The sequence below is a fragment of the Epinephelus fuscoguttatus genome, linkage group LG11, assembly GCF_011397635.1.
Source record: "Epinephelus fuscoguttatus linkage group LG11, E.fuscoguttatus.final_Chr_v1".
Taxonomy (NCBI): domain Eukaryota; kingdom Metazoa; phylum Chordata; class Actinopteri; order Perciformes; family Serranidae; genus Epinephelus; species Epinephelus fuscoguttatus.
This window is the reverse complement of record NC_064762.1, coordinates 25,998,904-26,024,106: the sequence shown is the minus strand read 5'-3', so window position 1 is coordinate 26,024,106 and position 25,203 is coordinate 25,998,904. Positions and strand designations below refer to the sequence as shown.

The 25,203-nt window shown below is 42.2% G+C and overlaps 1 protein-coding gene across 1 annotated transcript in view; it reads left to right on the top strand.

Annotated features, from left to right (window-relative positions):
- Positions 1-25,203, top strand: part of LOC125897252 (nesprin-1-like) — a 123,174-nt gene that overhangs the window by 15,368 nt on the left and 82,603 nt on the right. Inside the window, exons 15-47 of the mRNA XM_049590439.1 lie at positions 243-411; positions 628-724; positions 886-1,091; positions 1,225-1,377; positions 2,504-2,641; positions 2,769-2,870; positions 3,167-3,334; positions 3,750-3,908; positions 3,995-4,666; positions 4,982-5,116; positions 5,413-5,568; positions 5,693-5,853; positions 6,188-6,524; positions 7,707-7,822; positions 8,193-8,313; positions 8,471-8,637; positions 9,081-9,231; positions 9,314-10,158; positions 10,518-10,676; positions 10,779-10,929; positions 11,099-11,257; positions 12,720-12,887; positions 13,020-13,121; positions 13,249-13,452; positions 13,607-13,812; positions 15,614-15,721; positions 16,365-16,635; positions 17,037-17,215; positions 18,860-19,169; positions 20,599-20,763; positions 20,927-21,256; positions 21,357-21,493; positions 21,791-21,920. Of these exons, the coding sequence (XP_049446396.1) occupies positions 243-411; positions 628-724; positions 886-1,091; positions 1,225-1,377; positions 2,504-2,641; positions 2,769-2,870; positions 3,167-3,334; positions 3,750-3,908; positions 3,995-4,666; positions 4,982-5,116; positions 5,413-5,568; positions 5,693-5,853; positions 6,188-6,524; positions 7,707-7,822; positions 8,193-8,313; positions 8,471-8,637; positions 9,081-9,231; positions 9,314-10,158; positions 10,518-10,676; positions 10,779-10,929; positions 11,099-11,257; positions 12,720-12,887; positions 13,020-13,121; positions 13,249-13,452; positions 13,607-13,812; positions 15,614-15,721; positions 16,365-16,635; positions 17,037-17,215; positions 18,860-19,169; positions 20,599-20,763; positions 20,927-21,256; positions 21,357-21,493; positions 21,791-21,920 (6,832 nt within the window). The remainder of the gene's footprint in view (positions 1-242; positions 412-627; positions 725-885; positions 1,092-1,224; positions 1,378-2,503; positions 2,642-2,768; positions 2,871-3,166; positions 3,335-3,749; positions 3,909-3,994; positions 4,667-4,981; positions 5,117-5,412; positions 5,569-5,692; positions 5,854-6,187; positions 6,525-7,706; positions 7,823-8,192; positions 8,314-8,470; positions 8,638-9,080; positions 9,232-9,313; positions 10,159-10,517; positions 10,677-10,778; positions 10,930-11,098; positions 11,258-12,719; positions 12,888-13,019; positions 13,122-13,248; positions 13,453-13,606; positions 13,813-15,613; positions 15,722-16,364; positions 16,636-17,036; positions 17,216-18,859; positions 19,170-20,598; positions 20,764-20,926; positions 21,257-21,356; positions 21,494-21,790; positions 21,921-25,203) is intronic.

Sequence of the window (25,203 nt, the reverse complement as noted above, 5' to 3'; positions counted from 1 at the left end):
AGGCCAGAAAAGCCAATCTTGCAGTAACAGCTGAGACTCCTCAACTCCGATTGGTTGTTTTTGTTTACCTGTGGTAAGGCCATTAGAAGCACTACAAGGCAATAGAGTAGGCAGAGCAATATGATTTTTTTTTATAGATTATCTCATTTAGTGATGTATAAATATAATGACAGTTTCAGCTACATAAAGAAAGTACCAATAAAATGAAATAATGAATTAACACCGTCTTCATCTGAAAACAGTTTAACCAATATCCGAGTCACTGCCAAGTATCAAGGGATCAAGTTGGAGTACCGGGAATGCCGTCACACTGTGCTGGATCTCCTGGGCCGCATCAGTGCTAAGCTTCAGACCTGGAAAGCTCCCTACAGTTCCCAGGAGACAGTACTTTTGCTTCTGCAGGACTGGCATGTAAGTATCTGAAAGAGCAGGAGATAAAACCGTATTTCACTCACAAACATACTGATGTGAGTCACATTATTGTGAGATAATGGAATGATATACTATCATGCTAACGCGATAAGGATTCAGGGGAATAAAATTACTGGTGTACTTTTGAGTCATCTGACAAATTATGCTCCCTGGAAATCCAGAAATAATTATGACTTCTGTTGTTTATTTGTCTAGGAAACAGTGGATCGCCAAAGCTTGCTGTTAATCTTGATGGATGCTCTCCAAAACCTCAAGGAGAAGGCGAATGCTTACAACAGCAAGGCAGCGCTAGGTATGAGCTAAATGTGTGCTTGTGACAAGAGCCTTCAACCACATAATCCTAGCGTAATCTCTGCTGTATTGTAAACTCTGCAGATGGTATACATGTCTTGAAGATTTTTTTTTATTTTCTAAAACTCATGACTTCACCTTTACACACTTTTCCCTCCCAAGGTAACGACTCCCAGCTTGTTACTCGTCAGGTGAAGGAAGCAGAAAGTGAAGCTGAATTGGCCACACAGGTTGTGACGGCAGTGAGAGGGACGATGGAGAGAGTGGTGTCTGCGTGGGAGACTTACGACAAGTGCCTCACTGCTCTACAGACATGGCTGGCACAGGAGATACAGTCGAGCACCCATTCTCCTGCTGCGGGGACGAAGGTAACGTCTTGTCTGGAATTCTGTCAATGAATAACTTAGAAAGATTCCTTCATGACACTCACTATACAGTGCAGTGTTTGGAAGCAGCAAGAGCCAATTATATTTTTTTTGTCTTTTGGTGTGGGTGCTGTAGGACATGAGCGAGTGGACATCATGTCAAGCTAAGTTAAACGAGGCGGGGAACTTCCTCATTGAAATGACGGAGCCTTCAACCAGCCTGGCTCTCGCTGAGCACCTCAGCAAGGTCAACATGCAGTGGGCTGAGTGCATGAAGAGGACAGTGTTTGTAAGTATGCGTGTTCTCACTGTTCTTTACACACAGACGCTGACTGTACGTCAAGGTGCAGCTAAGATTAATAAGTACAATGTTCAGAATGTACAGAATTAACCTCAAAGATCAAAACCTATTGTTTTATTTTGAATGTGACATAAAAATTACCTTTAAACTTACGAAAACAGCTGCAGTGGAAGGAGTAATCAGATCTTTTACTTAAGTGAAAGTAGTAATACCACAGTGTAAAAATACTCTGTTGAAAGTAAAAGTAAAGTGGTACCAACGAAATCATCTGTCTAATACGACCACATAAACTCGAGCCCCTACACAAATTAAGTGACACAGGAATATGTTAGCATATTATACAATAGGTTTAGGCTGTAAAATGAGCTTACAAACAGCATAACAGTGCCAAAACAGAAATTACTACGAGAGCAATGTCGCTTACCTCTCCCATGGACTACAACAGCAAAAGGTAAGAGGCAAGGCAGGAGACACCCCTTTATATGTGGGGGACCCCCAAAGGTGAACGTAGGGGTACAGAAACCGAGTATCAAATGTTCCACATATGGAGGCCTAAGTGTGTCAGCTATTAACAACTGAAACAAAATTTGTGTAATTATAATACTTGATATTACCAATGTACATTTGATTTTGTTACACATATTTCTGCTGTATAATTGACCTTGTCACAATAATACTTCAAACATATATTCATTGATTATATTTCTCTTTTGAATGCAGGGCAGTGGAAGAGTCTAACTTAGTACTATTGGAGAGAGTTCAATTTTTGTTTGGCTGTGGGGTAAAAACTGTTCCTCAGTCTGGAGGTGCAGCATTTCAGGGCTCTATAGGATCTTCCAGAAGGCAACAGTGTGAACAGGTCGTTAAAGGGGTGCTTGAGCCTTTTTGCGTGTGTTTTTACTTGCTGGACAACCTGTTGCCCTCCAGGGACAAAATAAAGTTAAAGCTGAAGTATATGGATAAAGTAGCATAAATGGAAATACCTAGCTAAAGTACAAGTACCTGAAAATATGGACAGCACTTAATTAAATGTACTTGGGTGCTTTCCATCACTGGATAACAGGACACACAGACATTAACAAAGGCTGATTGTCATGAAACATGTCTCTCTTAGGGGGTGTCATCGGAGCCCAGTGTCAGCCCCATGTGTCTTCAGATGGTGCATTCACTGACCCAGGAGGCCAGCTGGCTGCTGAGGCAGCCGCTGGAGGTGGCCTCAGTCCCACTGAAGGCTAACAGACAGAAACTACAGGTTGGCAAAGATACTAATTAATTAAAGAATGGTTAGATACAAATCCACAGCAAAATATAGGCATGATTTTTAAATCTTTCCATACCTGAGCTAGTATCTCCTTTTTGCTTCTTGTGCTTGTTATCAGCTCCTGAGCAAAAGGATGGTAGAGGTGGATCTTTCATCTCTCAGTCCATCCCCAGACTCTCAAACAGCCCACATGGAGAACCTCCAGCAAACTCTCCCACAGGTACTCTGCTGCAAAAATTCTCTGACTGTGATGCATTTCAACAGGCCTCAGTTCTTACTTCAGTTTTTGATGTAACCCATTCTGAAGCTTTATTAAACACATGCACAGGTGAACATAAATCCACTGCTGAGACTAGAATGAATAAGCACTGCAGTTGTGGCTGTTGATGCATTTACAACATCAAGATTTGTTAATGACATATCACCCTGTGTAAATAGTGCTGCTCCCCTTTGTTGTATTATGACAAGCTAAGGGTAGGGTAGGGTTCGTCCTAATTGCTTGTATCTGTGCGACAGATGGTTGTTGAAGCCGAGAGGACCTGTGGAGAGCTGCAGCAGGCTGCATCCAGGCTAGAGGGCCGTCTAGCTGAGCTGGACCACTGGAGCACAGACGCCCTGGACTGTTACCAGCACCTAAAGGAGGAAAAGCACAGAGGACGCTCTTCGCTGGAACCTACAGCCAAAGTCAGCAGACCAAAATTCCAGATAAATTTTAGAGTCCTTAGAGTCCCTTTTGTCCAGATGTTTCATCTTATGTGCTAATTGTTGTTTCCCAATAATTATCTGTGAATAGCGTGGGTACTATTTGTGTTACTACTTTTTTGTGGATTGTCAGTTGACTGTGTTCTCAGATATGAACAAAACATTATGGTGTGCACAGATTCTCTATGGGCCAGGGGAAACAGTGAAAAAGGAATGATTCTTGTGGTATCTGTGCACTGTGCACCCTGAAATAGTGCTGATAGTGTGACTTTAGGGTAAATAAAAAGCTTAAATGTCACCTGTAAAGTTGTGAAACTATGCTAATGTTTGGTTAAGGTCCCTAAAATTAAACATTGCAATACAAATAATACAATGTAGACAATATGCTCCTTTCTAGGTGCTGATATCTCGAGGCATGCAGCTGGAGAACCAGGTTGTAACTGAGAGACAGGATCTGCTGGACCTTGTGGCACGAGTACGGAAAACCTCTCCTCTGCAGCACCTCTGTACGTCCGGCATACAGGACAGGATCTCAGAGACAGTCTCCCACTGCCAGGTCAGTTTATCAGTGTATGGTAACCTTTTCCAGTTACCGTTTCTCATATTTGTACAGTAATTTTTTATATGTGTTTAATTTTCTAGGAGATTCTTGGAATGTTCAGCAACCTCGGATTTCAGCAGCACATTGAAACAGCTCATCAGACACAGAGACAGCTCGAGGCAGGGTTACTTGTTGTGGTCAGAACCAAACATGTAGACCAGGTTGGGAATGTGATGCTGCAAGCCCAGGACCCAAATCAGGCTTCACATCGGATGCTTCAACAAGACGCAAGAGCTCCTCAGGGTTGGCCTAAAAACAAGCATGTGAACACACAGGGTGAAGCAACCATTGTTAAAATTGTTAAACCGCGTGTCGGAATCCAAACGCTGCCTCTGCCAATCAGGGAACCTCGTATTCAATCTCCTCTTGCTCAAACTGTAAAAGCAGCTGAATCTAAGCCCATGATGCAGCCTCCGCCTTTTTCCAAATCTAACGCTCAAGCTCCATGTCCGAGTCAAAATGATCAACTTCAAACACCCCCATCACAAACTCGGGTATCGATCTCCAGAATAAAAGAGCAGCCAAACACTCAGAGTGATAAAACACCTCCACAGCCGCCGGTTATGGTCCGCAGTGAGGTTCATTCAAAAGCCCAGTCCATGGCGAGGAGCAGACTGGAGAAGGCCAGGTTTCGTCTGCAAGGACGCATCCAGCAAGCCATCAAGTTATTTGGTGGCAAAGAGATTTCGGCATCACAAGCTAAGAGGAAACAGGTACAGTTTTTCAACTGTTGGAAAAAAAGTATATTAAATAGTTCATTTTTTTCCATCAGTTGCCAAAAATCCACTGTTGCATTTGCTACAAAGTGTGAGCTGTGTCCAAGTGTCTGTAAAGCCAGCTGTCTGCCCACGTGTTGCTCATCAAATGCTTTAAACAGAGCAAAAGCTTTTCATGTTGCAACATCGAGACCTTGGAAACTCAAAATTTTATTTCAGAATTAGGACACATCCTTTAAATGTCTGTGGTGTTCTGCTTCACGTGGCTGCCTGTTTGTGCACATCCGTCCAGCTTTATGTCTTTCTGTGCAGAGGGCTTTAAAGATTCTGCAGCCTGCCATCCTCGAGGAGTTCCTTGGAGCTGTGGAGGGTTTTGGGGCCTTTTGCACCGGGCCCCAACTCCAGGACTTGATGCTTCTGTCTGACTCAGTCAGAAAGCAGTGGGAGGTATGACAGGGACCATACAGGAGATTTAAATTCTTAACACGATGCGAAGAACTGTATTTTATGAAATGTCAAACTATGTCTTTAAAACAATGAAATGATAAATACATCCAGTTAGATTTCATTTAGCTGTTGACACAAGTAACACAATAACACACATTCATAACTGAGGAGCCCGATTAATTCAGTATTTATTAGCTTGAACAGCTGTCATATGCCTTAATAACTTGTCACCATTAACATGTTTTCTAACAAATGTTCATTAAATAGCAGTGTCTGCTTGTTTGTGTCACACTCAGGATGTACTCAGAGAAATGGCCGCCTTTGTTCCCATCTTATGGTCTAACATCAGAGAGGGAAAGCGGCCATTTTCTGTTGTGCAACGTGAAACCCAAACTAACGCTCTGCACAATGCCACTGACCAGACTGACCATGACTTTTTGCTGCAGCAGCAGGTATTTGTCATAACTCTAATGTCTGTTTAACGTCTGATGGTGCTGTGTGGCAAACTTTATGATTTTGGCGACAGATCAGAAACATACGTGGTTTCAGTTTCTCAGAAGTTGACATTCCTCCCAGGTCATTGAAGACGGAGCTGCGTCTATTGACGTCGAGTCACTCCAAGAACTGTGTGAAACACTAACACCGAGACAGTCCTCCTGCCTGGCAACGGACCAACTGAGGGAGTCAGATGAAGCACAGGAACCACAACCCAGTGACACAGTGCTCCCATCTGACTGGTAAGATGATACCAAGGAGATGCTGCGTCATGAGGTGTAATATGTTAGCGATGACTGCATTTAAGAGGGAAGTTATATGACCAGCGTGCCACTTCAAGTCAAGTTTGAGTACTTGATTTTTACAAGTAGGTGCTTGCAATAATTGAATTTGCTCCAATAAACTCTAAATTTAAGTTGAGCTGCATTGTTCAATTGAAGCAGACATCTTATTTATCAACAATTGTCACTCTGTAATCCTTAAAGTCTATTAATCTTAATGAGATTCCTGCAGTGACTGAGTGGTTCTAACTGACTGGCCCCGACCTCCCCCTTGATAAACCGTTTTTGACCCCAGCAGGGGACAGCAGCTCCAGGGAAACACCCCGCTGAGAGCGACTGGCGTGTCGGCCAACATACAGCGCAGCAACAGTCTCCCACAGAAACAAAGCGTGGACAGCCAACAACAAGACTTGTCACCTGTGTGTGTTGCTGAGTCAGTGCTGCCTCGTGCTGATACCCTCCAACTGCGAGCTCAGGATGTCCCAACACAGAGTGAGGATGTCCCGATGCAGCGTAGAGGCCAGGGGTCAGAGAGCAAACTAAAGCCATCACTTCGATCCAAAGAGCAGCTGCTGAAAGCTCGTCTGCTGAACATCACAGAGGACAACCAGCAAACCCAAGCTCATGTACAGGTAGAAAGAGTGCAAGAGTGCCTTTGTTTTTCTTGATGTTCTAAGTTTTGTGAGCTCCCAGAGACAATTATTTCATTTTGGAAAGTTTTAGGCACTTAAATTTAGCTTTAAAACATACAAATTAACACAGTTTGACATAATTGCTGCTTTGTAGTGTGCCCTCAAGATGGACGTAGTTTCAGTTCCCTTTTCCTTAGATGTACCACACAGTTTATATTTCAAGTTTTTTTTTTTTTTTTTTTTTAAATGTTTTAATTGTATTTCAGTTTCTGGCTTCCTTTGTGAATATCATAGTCCACCAGTGTATTCAACTGTAGATCATAACTTGGACCAGTCAGGCATGTTAGAATCCTCTCTAACTAATGAGACACATGACATTAAGAATAGTGACAGTATGTTTTGGCATCAAAAATAAAGATTGGCATTAGTAAAGGAAACATTGGCATTGAAAAAAATCCACTAAAAATTAAACACACCCATTAGAATTATTTCATGATATTATTGTATTTTATTCTATTTTATCTTCATTTTCATTTGTATTTTATTTTATTTTTATTTATTTTTATTTTATCATCATCTTCATTTTTATTTTATTTATTTATTTATTTATTTTTATCTTCATTTTTATTTTTAATTTATTTTATTTTATTTTTAATTATTGCGTTCTGCAGGTGGGTCCAGTGACAATGATGTTTTTCCGCAATATGCAGATTATATGTAAATCATGCAGTCCTTGCCTCTCCCCTCAAGCACATGGGGGGATGTTGATACAGATAAAAAAAAAAAAAAAATTAAAGTCATTTTCCTTTTTCATTTTTTCTGACCTAAACATTTTGCCTATACAGCTTTGAATTTGATATGAGACAGATTTTGCTGTAACCTTTCCAATGAACTGGTAACACAAAGTGAAAAGGACTTGTAGCATTAAGCTCATTACATTAGGCTGTTTATGCTGCATATGTTAATTACCCTAAATGAATCTAATTTACTTCATACAATGCATTTAAACTGGTCGTTCCTTAAGAGTCCCTGGTCAGAGGAAAAAAACTCTTACGTTTGACTGGCTGTGACTGACCTGTCCAAGACACAGCACCAGCTGCAGGGCACTAATCCTCTGTAATTGGATAGGCTCACTGCTCCATCTCTTCGTCTTTTCTTTACTGGACTGTTACTGTCTTCCAGGTGGTTGTCAGAGGCGACACTGTGGAGACCAAGCAGGAGGCAGAGTGGACCGTCATCTCAGAGACAGCCGCCCTACAGCAGGAAGAGCACTCCTCCAGGCAGGAAGCACAGGAAAGGTATGGATAATATTTCAATTCTTCCTTTTTTGTTGTTTGAAGAACTGTCACTTTAAAAAATAATTTTTTCATAAGTCACTAAGGTTGAAAAATACAGAAGTTACCCTTTTAGGAAGTTCAGGATCAGCAACATCCTCTTGAAGTGACAGTTTTATTAATCTTTAAAACCAATATTTTCAATTTAGCATGGATTTTACTGTCTGTATGAACCATTTTATCTCATTTAACAGTCTGAAATAAGTGAAATAAGAATAAAAACACCAGAGAGATGAACTTGGTGTCACAGATTTCACAGCAGGCTCCGTTCCCATGCAGCCTTTCAGTCCCAGATAATGTTATATTGAAACAATGTGTAAATCTTTCACTGTAGGTACAGAAAGTCCCGCTCAGCATTTCAGTCTCAACTCCAGAGGAACAAGCAACATTTGGAGGAGTTTATCTTGGACCCTGTCACCATCTCCACCCTGCAGAATCAAAGGAAGCAACTACAGGCAAGTTGAAGCATCATTTTAAATCATATGTAGCAATTGTTTGATAATATTAGAATTTCAAATCATGCTCCTAAAGCAGACTAATCTGGTACTTCTTTGCATTTTCACAAACATTACATTACCACCGACTGTGATTGCTTTGGAAACTCCTCAACAGACTTTAAAGCAGGTGACGCAGGCACTAGCATTTGAGTTTGAGCTCCAGTATGCCCAGATATCCCGGTGCTCCCGTCTGATGAGCAGGGAAGATGTTGGTGAAGCGGAGAGAGACTGGGAGCGGCTCAGTCAGCAGTGGAGAGGCCAACTAATGTGCCTACAGAGCAGGTGCAGTACCTTAATTCTTTAAAAAAGTATCAAAGACCTTTGTATCACTTAACCTTGATTCATAAGGGCTGTAGATGTGACATAAAATTAGGTTAAAACTTTATACTTTAAGGTCCATTTAGTAGCTGTTTGGGTTCTTTCAATCTTGTCACATCATCTTCATCAACAGATGGAGTTTGCCCTGTTGTCATGGAAGCATAGATATTAAAATTTCCGTTGTCTTTGAGCATTTCAAACACTTCTCGTCCACGTTGACTCAGTGGTTAAGTTCAATTTTTATTCTTGACTTTGGAAACAAGTATCTCACCCTAAGGTCCATTTAGTGGTTGTTGTGGAGCTTTCAGTCATATGGCATGGTCGTTATGAGCAGATAGAGTTACCTTATAACCATATTTTATTGTTGTGCATAATAACAAGTCATTAAATGCTTTGGTTTGTGTTAGGATGACATGTTTAGAGAATACTACTGAGCTGATGGAGTCTGCAGACGATCAGATGGCGCTGATCAAAGGAAAACTGGACCGAATCATTAGAGAGTCTGTGGACATCTCCTCCCTCACCCTGGCTGACTCCAGAATGAAATCTGATTTAAAGGTACATCTTTTTTTTAACTTACACTTAAATTTAGAGAGCGAAATATGCAAACATTAATACTAATCCCTCTTGCGTTACCCAGGAGATGGATGTCAGACTGCGGTCTGAGGCGAGAAAGCTATCAGAGCGAGGAGCTGAAGTGAAAAGACAGGAGCTGGAAGCCAAGTTCCCTTCATCGCTCTGCCAGGCTCTCCGCAACACTGTCCATCATCTGGAGCAGCTCAGACAGCAGCTGGAGAAGGTTCAGTCTGCTGCACAGGCTCTGGATCACTTCTTGGCTACAGTGCGGGAAGTCAAGGCCGAGATCCCAACCCTGCTGGCAAAGCAGGACCCCAGCAGACAGCGAAATCTGACAGACTGGGAGCAGGAGAGACACTGTTGGCAGGCAGCGATGGAACAGAGGTTGCAGACCGCTGCGGAACAATCTGACTGCGTTGACAGCACTTTAAAGGCAGTGGGGATGACTCTGACCATGGATGGTGCAGCAGTGACGTGCCAGGATGTGATGACATCATTGTCCCAGCAAACTGTGGATGTGGAGAAAGAGATGGTGAGAGCCAAGAGGAGGGAGAGGAAAAGCGATGATTCACAACATGAGGGGGAAGAACAGGAGCAGGACCATCCCACTCTGAGTAGAATGGAAGAGGAGTCGGGGTTGGAGGCCAAGAGGAGTAGGCTGGAAGAACATGATGAGGCAAATATGCAAGGGGAGGGAGACCACAAAGCTCAAACATGGGCGTCTGAAGGGGACGTCTTAAAGGCCAATGACCAGAGAAGAAGAATAAGCAGCCAGGTTAAGAAAGAGGGAGAAGAGAAGGAGAGTTTGCTCCAGAGGAGAGTTGCCTTGTTGGGCACTCTGAGGGAGATAAGGAGAGCAGCTGAGCAGCTGAGGTTACAGGAGCCCACCCTGCCTGCTCTGCAACACAGGTACAACACTGATGTGGATCCAGTAACCACAATAAAAACCCTTTCAATCATAATTTATCCCGTAAATTCTTCCCTTACACAACTTTCCAGTTAAAAAATTATATTTTTATACATAACATCTTTTACACACAACACATATATTCTCTATCTGCTTGTTGCATTACTTCATTGCAGTTATTAAAACATCTGTTTATTTTATTGTGCAAGCATTGCCTTATTGGTATTCTGAATATGCTTTAAAAAAAAGCTATTTACAAATGATGTCTCAGAATTTCAGTCTCCTCAGTGCACACCTCTCTTATGCTCCCCCTCTGTCCATGGGTGACTCCATACATTAATGATTGTTCCATCTCCTGCAGGACTCGAGCATTGACAGAGCTGGAAAGTCGTCTTGCTGCCCACCTCGCTGAGCTGCAGCACATGCAAGATGCAGCTTTACAATCAGGAATCCCTGATGGGAGTCAAACCAGAGAGGGGGAGGATGTCTGGAAAGAGGCCGCAAAAGCTGTATCTGAACGGTAAAGGCAGCAGTATCAGTCCGCTGTGATTTGCTACCATGTCAAGTTATAGTGCCTGCTGAGTTTGGTGCATGTGTGTATTGTGTTATGGATCACATACAGGCTGGAGCAGTGTTGCACCCTAACAGAGATGCTGAAGAAGTTTCAGAGCATTCGTGGTGAGCTGAGTGGGACACTGCAGAGGGCAGAGAGCACCATCAGTGAACAGGCATCCTACCTGGGAAAAGACAACCTGCAGAGACTGCACACTAAGGTACACCACACTGTTTGATTAATATGAGAAAGGAAGGCATCTGTTATGTAAGTTTGGGTTGTGTGTCAGTCAAAAAGGACCAAATCATTTGTGTGTCCCTGGTTACATTTACAGCCAGGTTGAGTGTTTTATATGTATTGTGTGTGCTTGTGTGTGTGTGGTTTCTCAGGTGCAGGACACAAAAGCAGAGCTGAACAGCCTCGGGGACGGCATAGAGGAAATCCGCAGTATCTGCAGGCAGCTTCACACTCATCTACGTAAGATCCCAGAGTGCACCATCATCCCATTTGAGGACGAAGCGGATGCTCTCATGGACCGCTGGCTGGATGTGAGTAAAGTTTTAACTCGCCTTTTAAGGATTTTCTCTTATTGGGCCTCATTCACGATTTTGTGCATAAAAATATTCTTACTCTGCACACAAAATGAGTGTGCACACAGAATTAGTGTCGGATTAATGACGCGTGCATGACGGCTAAATTTGTTCTTACTAGCCAAATTTGTTCTTACCATCGTACCTTTGTTAGTCAACCAGAATCATTCATAACTTGACAGGAGCATACTCGCTATTTGCAATCAGCAAACTGCCATGCCTCTGTTTCTCTCTGAGGAAATATGTTTGTGTCGAGGTGTATCTTAGAGAAAGTAGTGAAGTTGTTGTGAGAGAGAAGCATGGCCCCTGAACAAAAAAAGCAGACCAATTTTGTGACGAAAGAAACTGAATTAATTTTGTACCCCCTGAAATGCGAACTGTGGCTCAGGTTAAAAAGAAATGGTTTGATGCTAGAAGCAAAAAAAGAAAATAATCAAAACAAGAGGCCAAGTCAATAAAAACGATGGAAACTAAAATAGTTTTATTTTAGTGCTGACATTCTCTGGGACTAGGACACTCAGTTTTTATAGCTGAAAATTTTATCATGACAAAAATTGATGAGTATGAAAGGGCCTGAATTTTATAGTCATTTAATACATTTGGCTAATGCGTTATTATTTAATGGTTAATTCATGGTTTTAAACATTGTTGTCTTAAATTAAAAGAGGTTTTAATATGCTATGCATTTAGTTAAAAGGTGCGTGTTTACATCTAAGACAGCCAGGTCTTTGTTATTTGTGTGTTTGCATGGTCTGAGGCAGTTCTAAATTTGTTTGCAGAGTACAAACAAGGTTGGAAAATACTGATGAATCCCAGTTTTGTGCGTGAAACATACACACAGTTTAGGCACAGATTTGTGTGTACGTACTATTTATGAAAGAGGCCCATTGTTTCCAGTGTCTGTGGTATATTACGTTTAATTCATCAAAAGAGCTAGCCAATACAACATTTTTCTTTTTTTCTTTTTGTATCACAGACAGTTTTAGTTTAGTTAATTTTTGTGAATATTAATACTTTCTCCCTAAGTATGCAAGTATTAATTTTTGTGCTATTACTTTGCAAAATTCCTCACATACTACAATCCTTTATATGTTGTTTAAGTATAGGCTTTCAACAGTAGCTATCATGGAGGAAACCTCTCATTGTGATTCAGTGTCAGAAGAGTTTTTAAATTGATATCTATCTGATTTCCTTGCAGCTTATCATATTAAGAGTGCATTTTCACACTGTTTTTAAAGCAGGATTTACAGCACAAATAGTACCTCCTTTTTGTTTTGTGTCACAAATTCCAAGCGTTAACTTAAGCATCATGTAGTGGATAATTATCATTGCAAATATCAGATTTTTCAGGTCTTTGGTTAAGCTGGGTTGCGTGCTCTAAGAAGAGTGCTAGTATTTATCGCAGCTCAAATCTTTGCAGGTATCAGAAAGAACAGATTCCCGCCTTGAAAACCTGCACGTTGGCCTGACTCTGTGGGATGGGGTCCTCGAGCTGGGAGCAGATGTAGAGAGCTGGACCACCAATAAAGTAGCAGTATTTGCCCAGTCTCCATCCTTTGAGACAGAGGACAACATCAGGACCATGCAGGTAAAACTGTGCTGCTGTGTCATATTGTAGTACACAGGTGTGTTCCTGTCTGGGCTGCTATGTGAAGTTAAATGCTCCTTAGATTTCTAAAAGTGTTTTAAACAAAGATCATCTCCCTCTAACTGTCACCAGAATGAAATTGCAGCCCAAGAGGAGAAAATGGAGCGTTTCCACAGAAGAGCAGCTGAGGTTCAGGCGCTGCTTCAAAGCACAGAGCCCCCTCTGGAGCTGCAGGTACAGCACGCAGCTTCTGTGTTTAGGATGTGGGTGTTTCTAATGTAAATGTAGCTGCTAGAATGGACAGGTACAGCTGATCAAGTGGAGTTACTCCATGTCTCTTGATTGATTTTTGTTTGTCAAGGTTGTGGAGACCCAGATGAGGAAGAAGATAGAGCAGCTGAAGGAGCTTGTTTCTGAAGCTGAGGATGTTTACAGGCAGATGGTGGCTGCAAAGGAACAAATCACTGCCAGGATGAGTGAATGCTTCAACTCCCTCCAGAGAATTCAAGACTCCCTTCTCACTCTCAGTGGTCTGGATGTTGCAACAGTGCTTGCAAAGCTTAAGGTAAGTGTTTAAATGAGATAGATTTGTATGTGTACATGCCATAGACTGTTAAAATGATGGATGTAGCTATTGTGACATCACCCATTGGTTAGTGGACATTGATAGGTGATGCTTTGAAATGCTGTCAGTAACGGTTGCTTATTTTACTCTGTAGAATCTATTGTTTGAGCTCCAGACGCAGGATGAGCAGGCAGAGAGTCTGCTGGAGGATCTTCAGGTTATGGCCTCCATAGCGAGTTCAGTCAGCCTGCAGAGTCTGTCTGCAGATGCCATTCAGCTGCAGGATAAAGTCAGAAACACCCACCAGCTCTTCTCTGAGGTGGACGAACAGACTGAGAGGAACATCCAGGCTCATGATAGGTAACAACTCCAAGTTCATGTTTCAGTTACAGCTGTTATGTAATGCTTGATTGTCTCTACTTAAACATGTGGCATGTATGCACACATTCAACCAGGAATGCAACACCTGCACATTACAATAAGTGCATAGGAGAGCTGCTGGGCAGGTATTTCTGGAGCTGGTTCTGATGCTTTGTTCCTTTGTCTAATAGTTGATTGATCACTTAATTGTGTTTCAAAGGTTGTCATGTGGGGATCTTCATAAAGAAACAAAACATGGAAAGCAGACTCCAGCTGACTGAACATCGTTGCGAATAATAATAATAATAATAATAATAATAATAATAATAATAATAATAAAAAATACATATTTACAATATGTAAAAAATAAATAAATAAATAATAATAATTATTTGTATAGCACTTATCTAAACAAGGTTACAAAGTGCTTCACAAAGTACATAAAAATAAGACAACAAAACAATACAATATTTAAAAAAAAAAAAAAAAGAGTCAAAACATCTGTCTTTGTGCGACAAAATGTTGTGTGTGAATCTATATTATCTGTCCAATATTTGAGATTCTAATGTTAAGCCTGATTCCAAATTATTTTTCAGATTTCAGGAAATCAAGACAACACGGTAGAGGTGCAATGATTAACGATTAGTTGTCAACTATTAAATTAATTGCCGACTACTTTGATAATCAATTAAAAGGTTTGAGGGTTTTTTAAGACAAAAAAAGTCAAAAATCTGTGATTACAGCTTCTTTAATGTGAATATTTTCTGGTTTCCTTCCTCTTGTATGATGGTAAACGGAATATCTTTGCATGAGGGACAAAACAAGACATTAGAGGATGTTGTCTTGGGCTTTGGGGAACACTGAGCAAAACTTTTCACCATTTTGTGAAGTTTTATAGACCAAGAAACTAATATATTTATAGAGGAAATAATCGTTAGATTGACTGACAGTTAAACTAATGGTTAGTTGCAGCTCTGTTAGACAGTGCTAAATGAAAGCAGATGAAGGTCTGACCACAAACTCATTTGTAAGTGCTCTGTTGCACTTCTATTTTACTTTTTCACGTTTTTAAACATATTATATTTTACAAAAAAAAAAACATCTACATTTGATGTGCTGGGTATTAAGACTCATAATTCTGTTTAACTATACCTCAACTAGATTTAGAGGGTAAGGTTGTCGAAATTCTGTATTTTTATTTGTGTCAGCGAATCCTTTTAAAACAATAATGTGTTAGTCTGTCTTTAGATACTTTAAGACATCCTCTGTCTGTTTGTGGCACTCAGCAGAAGCTCATGTGTTGCAACTGAAAATGTGCAGCAAAGCTTTAAAAACAGATCACAAAAATATATTCTTGTATTTTTACTAAAAGGCTGAATCATTCCTTAAAATACCTGGGCAGTGTAGTTTCTGGCGAACGTTACTTAAACATGAGTAAATGGTGCATTTGTTGGGCTGTATTTGCAGCTACAGATTTGACCTGTTATTGAACATTTACAGCAGCTGCGACAGTGAATGTGGGATTGACTCAATATACTGGTAATACTTACAATACTTCTTTTATCCAGAAGAATTAATACAGAATATTTCCAGACTTATCCTCTGTAACTGACACAAGTTGTGTGTACCAGTTATCTTAAGGATTCATACAGGTCAAACTTGTTTTATGAAGTCTGTTTTTATATTCTGCGACAGAACCAATTTCTCATGATGTCACTTTAATCTACAGTGTATTGTGCTCACTGTACGTACTGGTGTCTGTCATGCCTATGCCTGCATTTCTGCTGTGTGTGTGTTGTAGGCTGCAAAGGGAGGGTGAACATTTGAAACAATGGTTGCAAAGCGTTGAGGAAAGAGCAGCGAAGGAGGAGGACGTTAGTCTCCTGCAAGAGGAAGCACTTCAACAAAGGTAAACTGCTTTCTGATTTCAGATGTGTGCTGTCCAGCTATGTGTGGAAATATGAAAATCTTGCACGAAGGTCTGGAGGTCAAACTGTATCAACAGCTTCTAAGAGATAGAAAAACTAAATCATAACGTTAATGCAAATGTGTTCAATTATGTGCAGAAGGCTGAAGAAAGTAGTAATAATCTGTAATCCAGCATGCTTGAACAGCACTTTCTTTTTGTGATTGTGATGAGTCAGGAATGATGGAGGTTGTATAGCCTGTTATTGCCCAGGGACGACTGACTCATCCTTAACTACATGACTGTTTGTTGTCACGCAAAAGGCTGGCTGGAGATCGCGGAATAATTAATGACACAACTCATTATTATTCCCACTTGTACACTGTTTGGAGGGTTAAGGATTGGTGTAGACTGCTGTAGTTTAAGCTTTTAATACAGTGCAGCATCATGTTACACACATAGCAGTGCAGTTATAAGTGTGTACTCCAAGTTGGCTGATGCAGAGACTCTCTCATACTTGGATACATTGCTTTAATACAGAACTATTGATTAAATGTTGGTACATCTAAGTCATTCTCAGTCCCCTCGTTAACATCTGAAAGTGGGAATAAGTGAGCTCACTATCACCTGTATCTATTCTGTCCAGGGCGAGGACAGAGGCCCTCCATCAGCTTGTGTCTTCCTTACGGAGGAGCACACTTCGGCAGTGTGCTGTGGTGGAAGAGAGCAGCAAACTGCTGCAACGATACCACAACTTTCAAACCAGCAGACTGCATGGCTGTACAGAGAAGCAGAGCTCTCTGAGCAGGGAATCCCCACAATCCTGGGTTGGAGATCTGAGACAAGCTGATGACTCTCTATTTGGTGAAGACCTCAGTATGCAGAGTGGTGTGGAGCAGAAACTTCACCATGCTCAAGTAAGAACACATTACCTACTCTGACTGAGCTGCTCAGTTTGTTTACATATCTCCGTAACTCCTCAAGTCTGAATCACATGTGAGCCAGGTGCCTCCTTCATTCTGCGGTGAGAGAAATTAATGATATCATATTCCAAATAAGTATTTTTTTACTTTGTTCTCATGTAGTTTTAAGAAGGCAGTTGTTGCAGTAGTGTGTAGTGTTGTTCAAGGGCGTGGTCACACAGATGAGTTCTTTGTTTTCACCTGTTTCTACTTGTTCTCCAATAAGGAGTGTCCATTTTGGCAGGCGGATTTGTATGCGCAGACAAAAAAAGACAATCAGCAACTCACTATTCAGCTGCTGCAGTGACAGATCAGTGTGATCGCAGCGTGACTAATATGTAAAAATAAAATTTCAGGCTGCGGTGAGTGCGACGACAGAGAAGGAGGCTCGCCTCGAAGAGCTCAGGGTTACTGGAGACTGTCTTAGCCACAAAATGTGTGATGAGGACAACGTAAAACTGGACATTCAGGACACCACTGAGGAAGCAGAGGAGCAGGGGAAGGACCTCTTCCAGTCAGGTCAGCCTTGTCACAGGTGAGTGGAGCCAGATCAGACTGTTGAGACACCCATGACGTAAAGCTATAGCAGGAATCTGGTGATACGATACGAATCACAATAAGATAATGTGATATATTTAGGGTGTCTGCACGTCCTTTAAAAGTTTCAAAATGTCTTAAATTCGATTTAATAAATATTTGGTCCCAAAAGTCATTAAGCAGTCTTACATTTGAATTTGAATTCAAGTTATGCTGCATCAGATACCACACTCTGTCAACACATAACCCTGTACTCTGTTCGTACCCATTGGGACATGCTTATACTTCATTAACCCTGCTCACTTTGCACTTGTCATATTTACCTGTAGAGAGAAATTGCTACATTGCTGTGTGGAAGAAAGTAATGGTTAGATTAATTAAAGCAGCACCTGGTTATCTAAACTAAAGGAAACCGTTTTTACCTAAAACTGTCATCTGTATTAGACCAGAAGTGCAATATGTATTGATGTTTACCTGCTGTGTGTATTTAAATATGTAAAATTGGGGTTTATCTAAAAAATAAGGTCTTGAATTCAATTAAAACTTGTCTTAAAAAGCATTACATTCAGTTTTCTGACACCTATAGAGTCGCTGATATTGCAATACTGAAAGCATGGAGGTAGAGTGCTATTTTGTTGAATCTAATTTTAGGAAAACTGTCATGTCCATTATAACATCCAACATCATAACGCTACTTTTTCTGCAACTGGGGCAAAGGAATTTACATTAACACATTCCTTGCATGTAAACTAATTAAGTTAATTAAAAATCGATACAGCGTTTTCAAAAATCAATACAATATCACAAAACATAATATCACATTATTTTCTGACACCCCTAAGCTACATCGCAACATACAGGACTTGTTGATTCCTCGCCTGTCCATTTACCAAGATTTACTCCCCTCCAGCTAAGTTTCTCCCTCTCTTCATTTTCCCCTCATCCACCGGCCCTGCTTTGCCTACGAGACTGCTCTTGTCAAACTAGCAGCCTCTCCTTGCCTCTGAAATTCTTCTACACCCTCTTTCCTCCTGCCAACTGCTGGTGCTTTGTTCTATGTACAGTAGGCTGTGGTATGCTGGGTCCAAACCCCCCCACACCCATGCTGTACCTGCTTTGCAAACTCCCTGCCTGGGCCTGTAAAACTGCCTTCCTAGGGATACTCTTTCTGTACTTCATACTGCTGTATACCTAGACTCCTAGAGCATCATCTTCAGCATTGCTTTTGCAAATTTAAACTCTGTTAAACTGGTTGTAGGGAGCTCCAAAATATCATGTAAGGCAGAGTGGGGCCAGCAACTCTCTAATACCTTCACTACCTTTGAAATGGGTTCATCATACACTGTCAGGGGCCACACAGTTTGAGTTTGGTCCAGTGTCTCTGTACTTTTAATGTCTTCCACTAAGAGCTGCATCATAGCACCTACCTAAAACTTTAACTTGCTCCTCTAACACTCTTCGTCCATATTAAACCAGCACACCCTTTACAATAGAAATACTCCTTGATTCCTCTGGCTTATCCTTCATCCCAGCCCACTTTGTTATACCTCATCAGAGTGGGCTCAAACTGCCTGTGAAGTTGTAGTAGTATTGTCATTCAGAATGCTCTGTTATTCTCTCTTTGTTTCTCTTGGTCCACCAGTGCTCTACAACCTGATCCAGACCTCACCTCCTCCTACCTGGATGGAAAACAGCAGGCCTGCCGCAAAGTGGAGGAGCTGCAGCGCAGAACTGCTCAGCTCCCCACTTTGTTCCCGTGGCCTGGCACTTCTGAGCGCAGACAAACCTGCCTTGTAGCCCATCAGCTGCAGGATGAGGCTGAATCCCTGCAATTAACTCTTACCAGCCTGGCTGAGCAGAGGACAGAGGTGGCTGAACAAACCGACAACACCGGCGATCCTTCCTCAGCTGAGGTGGACACTTGCTTGTCATCACTGATGGAGGAGGTGAAGGTAAAACTTTTCATGTTCAAGTGATAAGCTTGTTTTAGCACAGTGATTCCCAAACAGGGGTACTTGTACTTCTGCAGTTGCATGGGAGTGCATGACAATAACCATCCAAATATGATTACAAATTACATTACAAATAGTAATTATATAACATTGCAAATTGGTGATGCTGGTCTTTATTATATTAACTTTTTTATAGTTACTGTCACAGTAACCGGCAAGCTACTGCTGAAACACACCTCTTATTAACCTGAGAGTTGTAGCACCAACATGTTGTCCTTTATATCACGTATAAACGAGTCAGCAGCTTGACATAGTTAGCTAAAATTAATGGATAAACAGGTGAAAACATTTGCTAAATTTAATGGAAAAGCAGTGCAATTGTTAGCTAAAAATAATATGAAACAGTCACAATAATTAGATAAAGGTTTTTGATAAACAGTTGAAACCAAAAGTGAAAACAGGTTAAATAGTTGGCTAAAAGTAGAAGATAAACAGGTGGAATAATTAATTTAATTATTGGAAAAACAAGTGAACACATTAGCCAAAAGTAATGGAAAAACTAAAAAAAAAGCTAATAATAATAATAATAATAATAATGATAATAATACTATAAAAAAAAGAATAATATAAAAACAGGTAAATAATTAAATAAAAACACATACTATAATTAGATAAAGGTATTTAACAGTTGAAAGAATTGTCCAAAAGTTGACAGTTCAAAGAGTTAGCTCAAAGTAATAGAACAACAATGAAATTATTTTCCAAAAATAATATGTAAACAGTCGAAATAGTGAGCAAAATGTAATGGATAAAATGTTAAATAATTAGGTAAAGGCTGAAATGTGCAGCATTAGCTACCAGTAATGGATAAATGGATAAAAGGTCCACCCTCTGCCACTCAAAGTGCTCTTACAGCTGAACATCTTCATCACCAGAATCAACAATTTTTTTATATTCTGCCCTCCTTTACCTTTTTAAATGCCAAAGAATCAGAAACAGGATTCGATAAGTACCATAATGATTATCAGTATTAGATACAGGACTTACAAGACCTAAATGATTACTCAAACATAATTCCTCATGTGCAATGTAAATTACAGTAAAATAAATTACAGTTAATAGGAACGGTGTCTCATGTGGCAGAGTTACACGTTTACCATTCCCCTTTTTAAAACCTGAGCAAAACAAATTTCCACTCCCCACTACCTAAAAATATTTTTAAAAAAATTCACTTCATGTGGCGTTAATATGCACCTAAATATCCGCTGAGATTAACATATTTGGAGCATTTGAATTTGTTGAGTCGAAGTGATACTTGAGCTCATCTGATAGGGATGTCAGAACCACTGGTTTACTATAATCACAATAAGTCTGTGAAATGATACATAAGCCCTCTGACTGTGGCTTGGTTTGCCTGAAATGTCCACAGGGTGTGTGTTCCCGCCTCGAGGAAGGTGTGTGTAATGAGGAGCATTTTGGCCAGTCACTGCAGGACTGCCGCCATAAATTGACATCCCTTCAGGAAAGGATGTCAGCCTGTCAAGCCCAGGAAGAAAGCTCAGCTGGACTGATCACTGATGTACCCGCTCTGGAGGTGAGGTTCATTAAGTTAACTGACCTGATAAATCATACCATGTTACAGTTTTTTTTTTCATATTCCCTCTGCATTAAGGGGATGGAGAATTTTCCAACACTAGGCCACCTCTATTGTATTTCTCTTTATAAGAACATTATTTGTTATTCTTTCTACTTTTCAGGCTTTGCTACAAGAAGTAACCGACATAGAAAAAGATCTTTTACAAATAGTAACACTCAAGGACTCCATCACAGCTAGTCTAACAGCGGAGGCCCAGGCCAGCCTCTCCCAGCAAGTCAGCAACCTGCAAAGCCACAAGAGGGCACTAGACAGCAGCATCAAAGAACATCTGGCCCTGCTCTCAGAAAACAGGAACCAGAGAGTCCAGCAAATGAAGGAAGAGATCTCCTGTGTGCAAACGGCTCTGAAAGATCTGGCTGAAAATCTGAGTGGGAACTGTGAAGTTTCGCCTGATACCAACCAGCTTAAACAGCAGTGGTACACATTACAGGTATCATTGAAATATCCTTTATAATGTTGCCGATTAACAGTGTATAACAAGTTCATAGAGGAATATAGAAGCATTAACAAAGCATTTATGTCCCTCTCAGGACTGTGATACCAGGCTGACAGAGCTGGCTGCAAGAGTTAATGACCTGAAGAAGACTGGAGAGTTGGGCATCTCTCAAGAGCCGCTGCATGCTGAAGTCACTTTCACTGTTGAGGCTGTTGCTAAAGACCTTAACAGGTACTTTACCTCATTATGTAATTATCAGGGACCTGCATGGAGGTAAATGGACATTCATGCAGCTCAAAATCAAATTGTTTTATGCCACAAATTTGGCAGAGAATCCTCTTCTTAAAAAAAAAAAAAGTCAAAGGTTTCTGGACCTATGGCAGAGTTCTTGAAGGAGTAAGATGGATTAGGGTTAGGGTTAGAGTTTCGAATGTAATTATTAAAAAAAGGGTTGGAATGAAGGCTCCATGTATTGAAACTCATTTTCCCAAACTTCTTTGTTTTCTCTCTCTCACGTTCTCACCGTAGCATCACGTCCGCTCTTCTACAAAAGAAGCAGGAGTGTGCTGAAAACACTGCTAACAGGGTGAGACAGCTAATCAGCCAGCTACAGAAGTGGAGTCAAACAGTACGAGCTGAACCATCATCACACAGCCAGGTACAACTTACCAACGTGTCCTTACATTTGTCCATGAATGCTCAGAATATTAACAAATATGCACATTTATATAACAAACTTAAAAAATGTTCTTTTGTCCTCAAACAAAAACAGAAGTAAATATTATCAACAATTCAATCTCATTTATTCAGTTAGATTCAAATGATCAGGTTGTCTTTTTCTGTTGTAAGAAAACACCATAAAAAGTTCAAACCCAACAATGGGTTTCCTTGTGGCTTAATACTTTAAGACATCCCCACCCTGTCTGTGGCTCACGGCCTCAAGCCCATTGATTCCTGCTGATGATTCAAATCTATAAAAACTGGTCACAAATGTATACTTTAATCTTTAAAAGGTTCTGTAGTTTCCTTAAATAGCTGGGCACTGCAGTTTTTAGCAAATATTATTCAAAGAGCCCTAAATGGTGCATTTGTTGTGGACTGTTTGATCTTTTGATGGATTTTATTGTCATTAAAAAAATGTAGAAAATGGCCAGTCTCATCCAACATGAGCACTTTTATGTTTTGCAACAGTGAAGACTAGGAAGTCTTTAAAAATGATGCGATTGTCTGTTGTCTCGAACTTCTGGAATCAAATCCTTGCACTTTGTGTTAATACCAACACTACTACCTTTTGCTACATCTACCTTAGACAAAACCCTTGATTTCTTTACCCAGCAGGACTTTACGGTCTGTTGTTGAACTGTTTTTAAAATGCCATCGGTTCATCCTCTGTTCTTGAATAAGACAACAAGAGGCTGTCTGGTACATTGTGAACATAATAAACAGTCCTCACAGGGACTAATTTTGTCAGAGGTTTGCTCTTTGGGATTAGTAAAGATCAGAAACATGTTGGGACTCATTTTCCATCAGCTTTACCAGCTGCTGCTGCCAAGGTCTCTGAAAGCTACGCTCCAACTGTGCTATTCCTGTTCTGCTGGTCTTCGTCATTATAGTCGTAATTATGTACATTATTATGCTGATGTCTGTGAAATAAAATGACAACCCTTTATTAATGTAGTTGGAGAAGATTCTCAGTCATCCAGGTCATGGTAATCATAAGTGCTGTATCGTAGCCAGCTGGACTTGCTGGAGTTTTTCATCCAAGAGGTTTCTTCAGTTCTCTTTATTAATCTTAAAATGCAACGTTATGCACCTTATCAACTTGTACATCTAACCAGTGCATCAGTTAGATTTGGTGTTCATTCTTGAAGAAAATATTGTTACGTGCCAGTCAAGGAACCAGGACCCAGTAGCAGAGTTCAAACAAAAGCTTTATTGCCAAAATGTTCACAAAAGGAAGTAACGAGGAACACGCTCAAAAAACAAGGAAACAACTGAAAGCGCTCGACAAAGCACGAGGAAGACGCTGAGGACTACACGTGGCGACAGGCAGGAGATCACTGAGAGCTCGAGCGAGGAGCACCAGCATAGGGAACAATCCGGCACAGGAGACAGTGAGAGAGTGGCTTAAGTAGCTGGCTGATTAGGCAGAACAAGCTGCAGGTGTGCTGGAAGCCCTCCTCCCAGTGATCGCCCCGCCTCCCGGCACATCCCCTGCAGACAGAGGGAGAGAGATATCAGAAACATATTTTCACAGAAAAAACGACAAAAAAACGGACCATAACAGTACCCCCCCCCCTCAATGGACGCCTCCTGGCGTCCTACCTGGCTTACCCGGAAACCTGTCATAGAAGTCCTGAAGCAGTCGTGGGTCGAGGATGAGGGAGCGCCCAATCCAGGAGCGCTCCTCGGGTCCGTACCCCTCCCAGTCGACCAGATACTGGAACCCTCTGCCCCGTCGGCGTACGTCCAGAATCCGGTTGACGGTGTAGGTCGGATGGCCCTCGATGAGACGTGGGGGGGGGCGGTGGTGGCGCAGGAGGCTGGAGGGGGCTCTCAGTGACAGGTTTGAGGAGGGAGACGTGGAACACTGGGTGGACGCGTTCAGGAGGCTGGGAGGCGGAGGCGGACAGCGCTGGGGTTAATGATCTTGTCTATTGGGTAGGGTCCAATATACCTGGGGGTGAGTTTCCTGGACTCAGTCTGGAGAGGGAGGTCCCGGGAGGAGAGCCACACTTGCTGGCCCACCTGGTAGTTGGGTGCGGGTACTCGACGCTGGTCCGCCAGGCGGCGGCGCGCCGTTCTCCCTAGGGCGGCTCTGGTCTCCCGCCAGACGCGTCGGACCCGGCGAAACTGGGCCTGGACTGAGGGAACCGCCACACCGGATTCCTGGCTTGGAAATACTGGAGGTTGGAAGCCATGGTTGATCATGAATGGCGATAAGCCGGTGGCCGAGCTGATGAGGGAGTTGTGGGCGTATTCAACCCAGGGAAGGTGTGTGGACCAGGAGGAAGGGAGGCGGGAGGTCACACAGCGCAGCGAGGATTCCAAGCTCTGGTTGGCTGGCCTGTCCGTTGGACTGGGGTGGTAACCCGATGAGAGGCTGGAGGTGGTTCCCAGAGCCCGGCAGAAAGCCTTCCAAACCTGCGAGGTGAACTGAGGTCCGCGGTCTGACACAATATCTTGAGGAATCCGTGTAGTCTGAAAACATGCACCACTAGGAGATTAGCAGTCTCCAAGGCGGTGGGGAGTTTGGGGAGAGGAACAAAATGTACCGCCTTGGAGAATCGATCCACCACAGTTAATATGGTGTCGTTACCTTCAGAGGGAGGTAGGCCGGTAACGAAATCCACCGCGATGTGTGACCAGGGACGTGGAGGGATGGGTAGGGGTTGCAGGAGACCCGCTGGTGGTCGGTGAGTGGGCTTGCTGCGCGCGCACACCGTGCATGCAGCAACGGCGTCCGGACGTCAGCGGCCATGGACGGCCACCAGAAGCGCTGCTGGATGAGGGCTAGCGTGCGGTGGACCCCCGGGTGGCAAGCTATTTTAGACGTGTGCCCCCAGGTGAGCACGGATGATCTGGCAGTCTGAGGCACAAACAGCCGCCCAGGCGGACACCCGTCCGGAACCGTCTGTCCTTGAAGTGCCTCTTGGACCTCCCGCTCTACCCGCCAGTGGACCTCCCCCGGATCCAAGATGGTCTCCTTGGAGGGCTCCCCCCCCTCCAGGGTGAACTGACGGGAGAGTGCATCAGGCTTAGTGTTCCGAGACCCAGGACGGTAGGTAATAGTGAACTGGAACCTGCCTAGGAACAGTGCCCAACGAGCCTGTCGGGAGTTCAGTCGGCGGGCGGAGCGAAGGTAGGCTAGGTTCTTGTGATCTGTCCATACGATGAAAGGTTGAGCTGCCCCCTCCAGCCAGTGCCTCCATTCCTGCAGA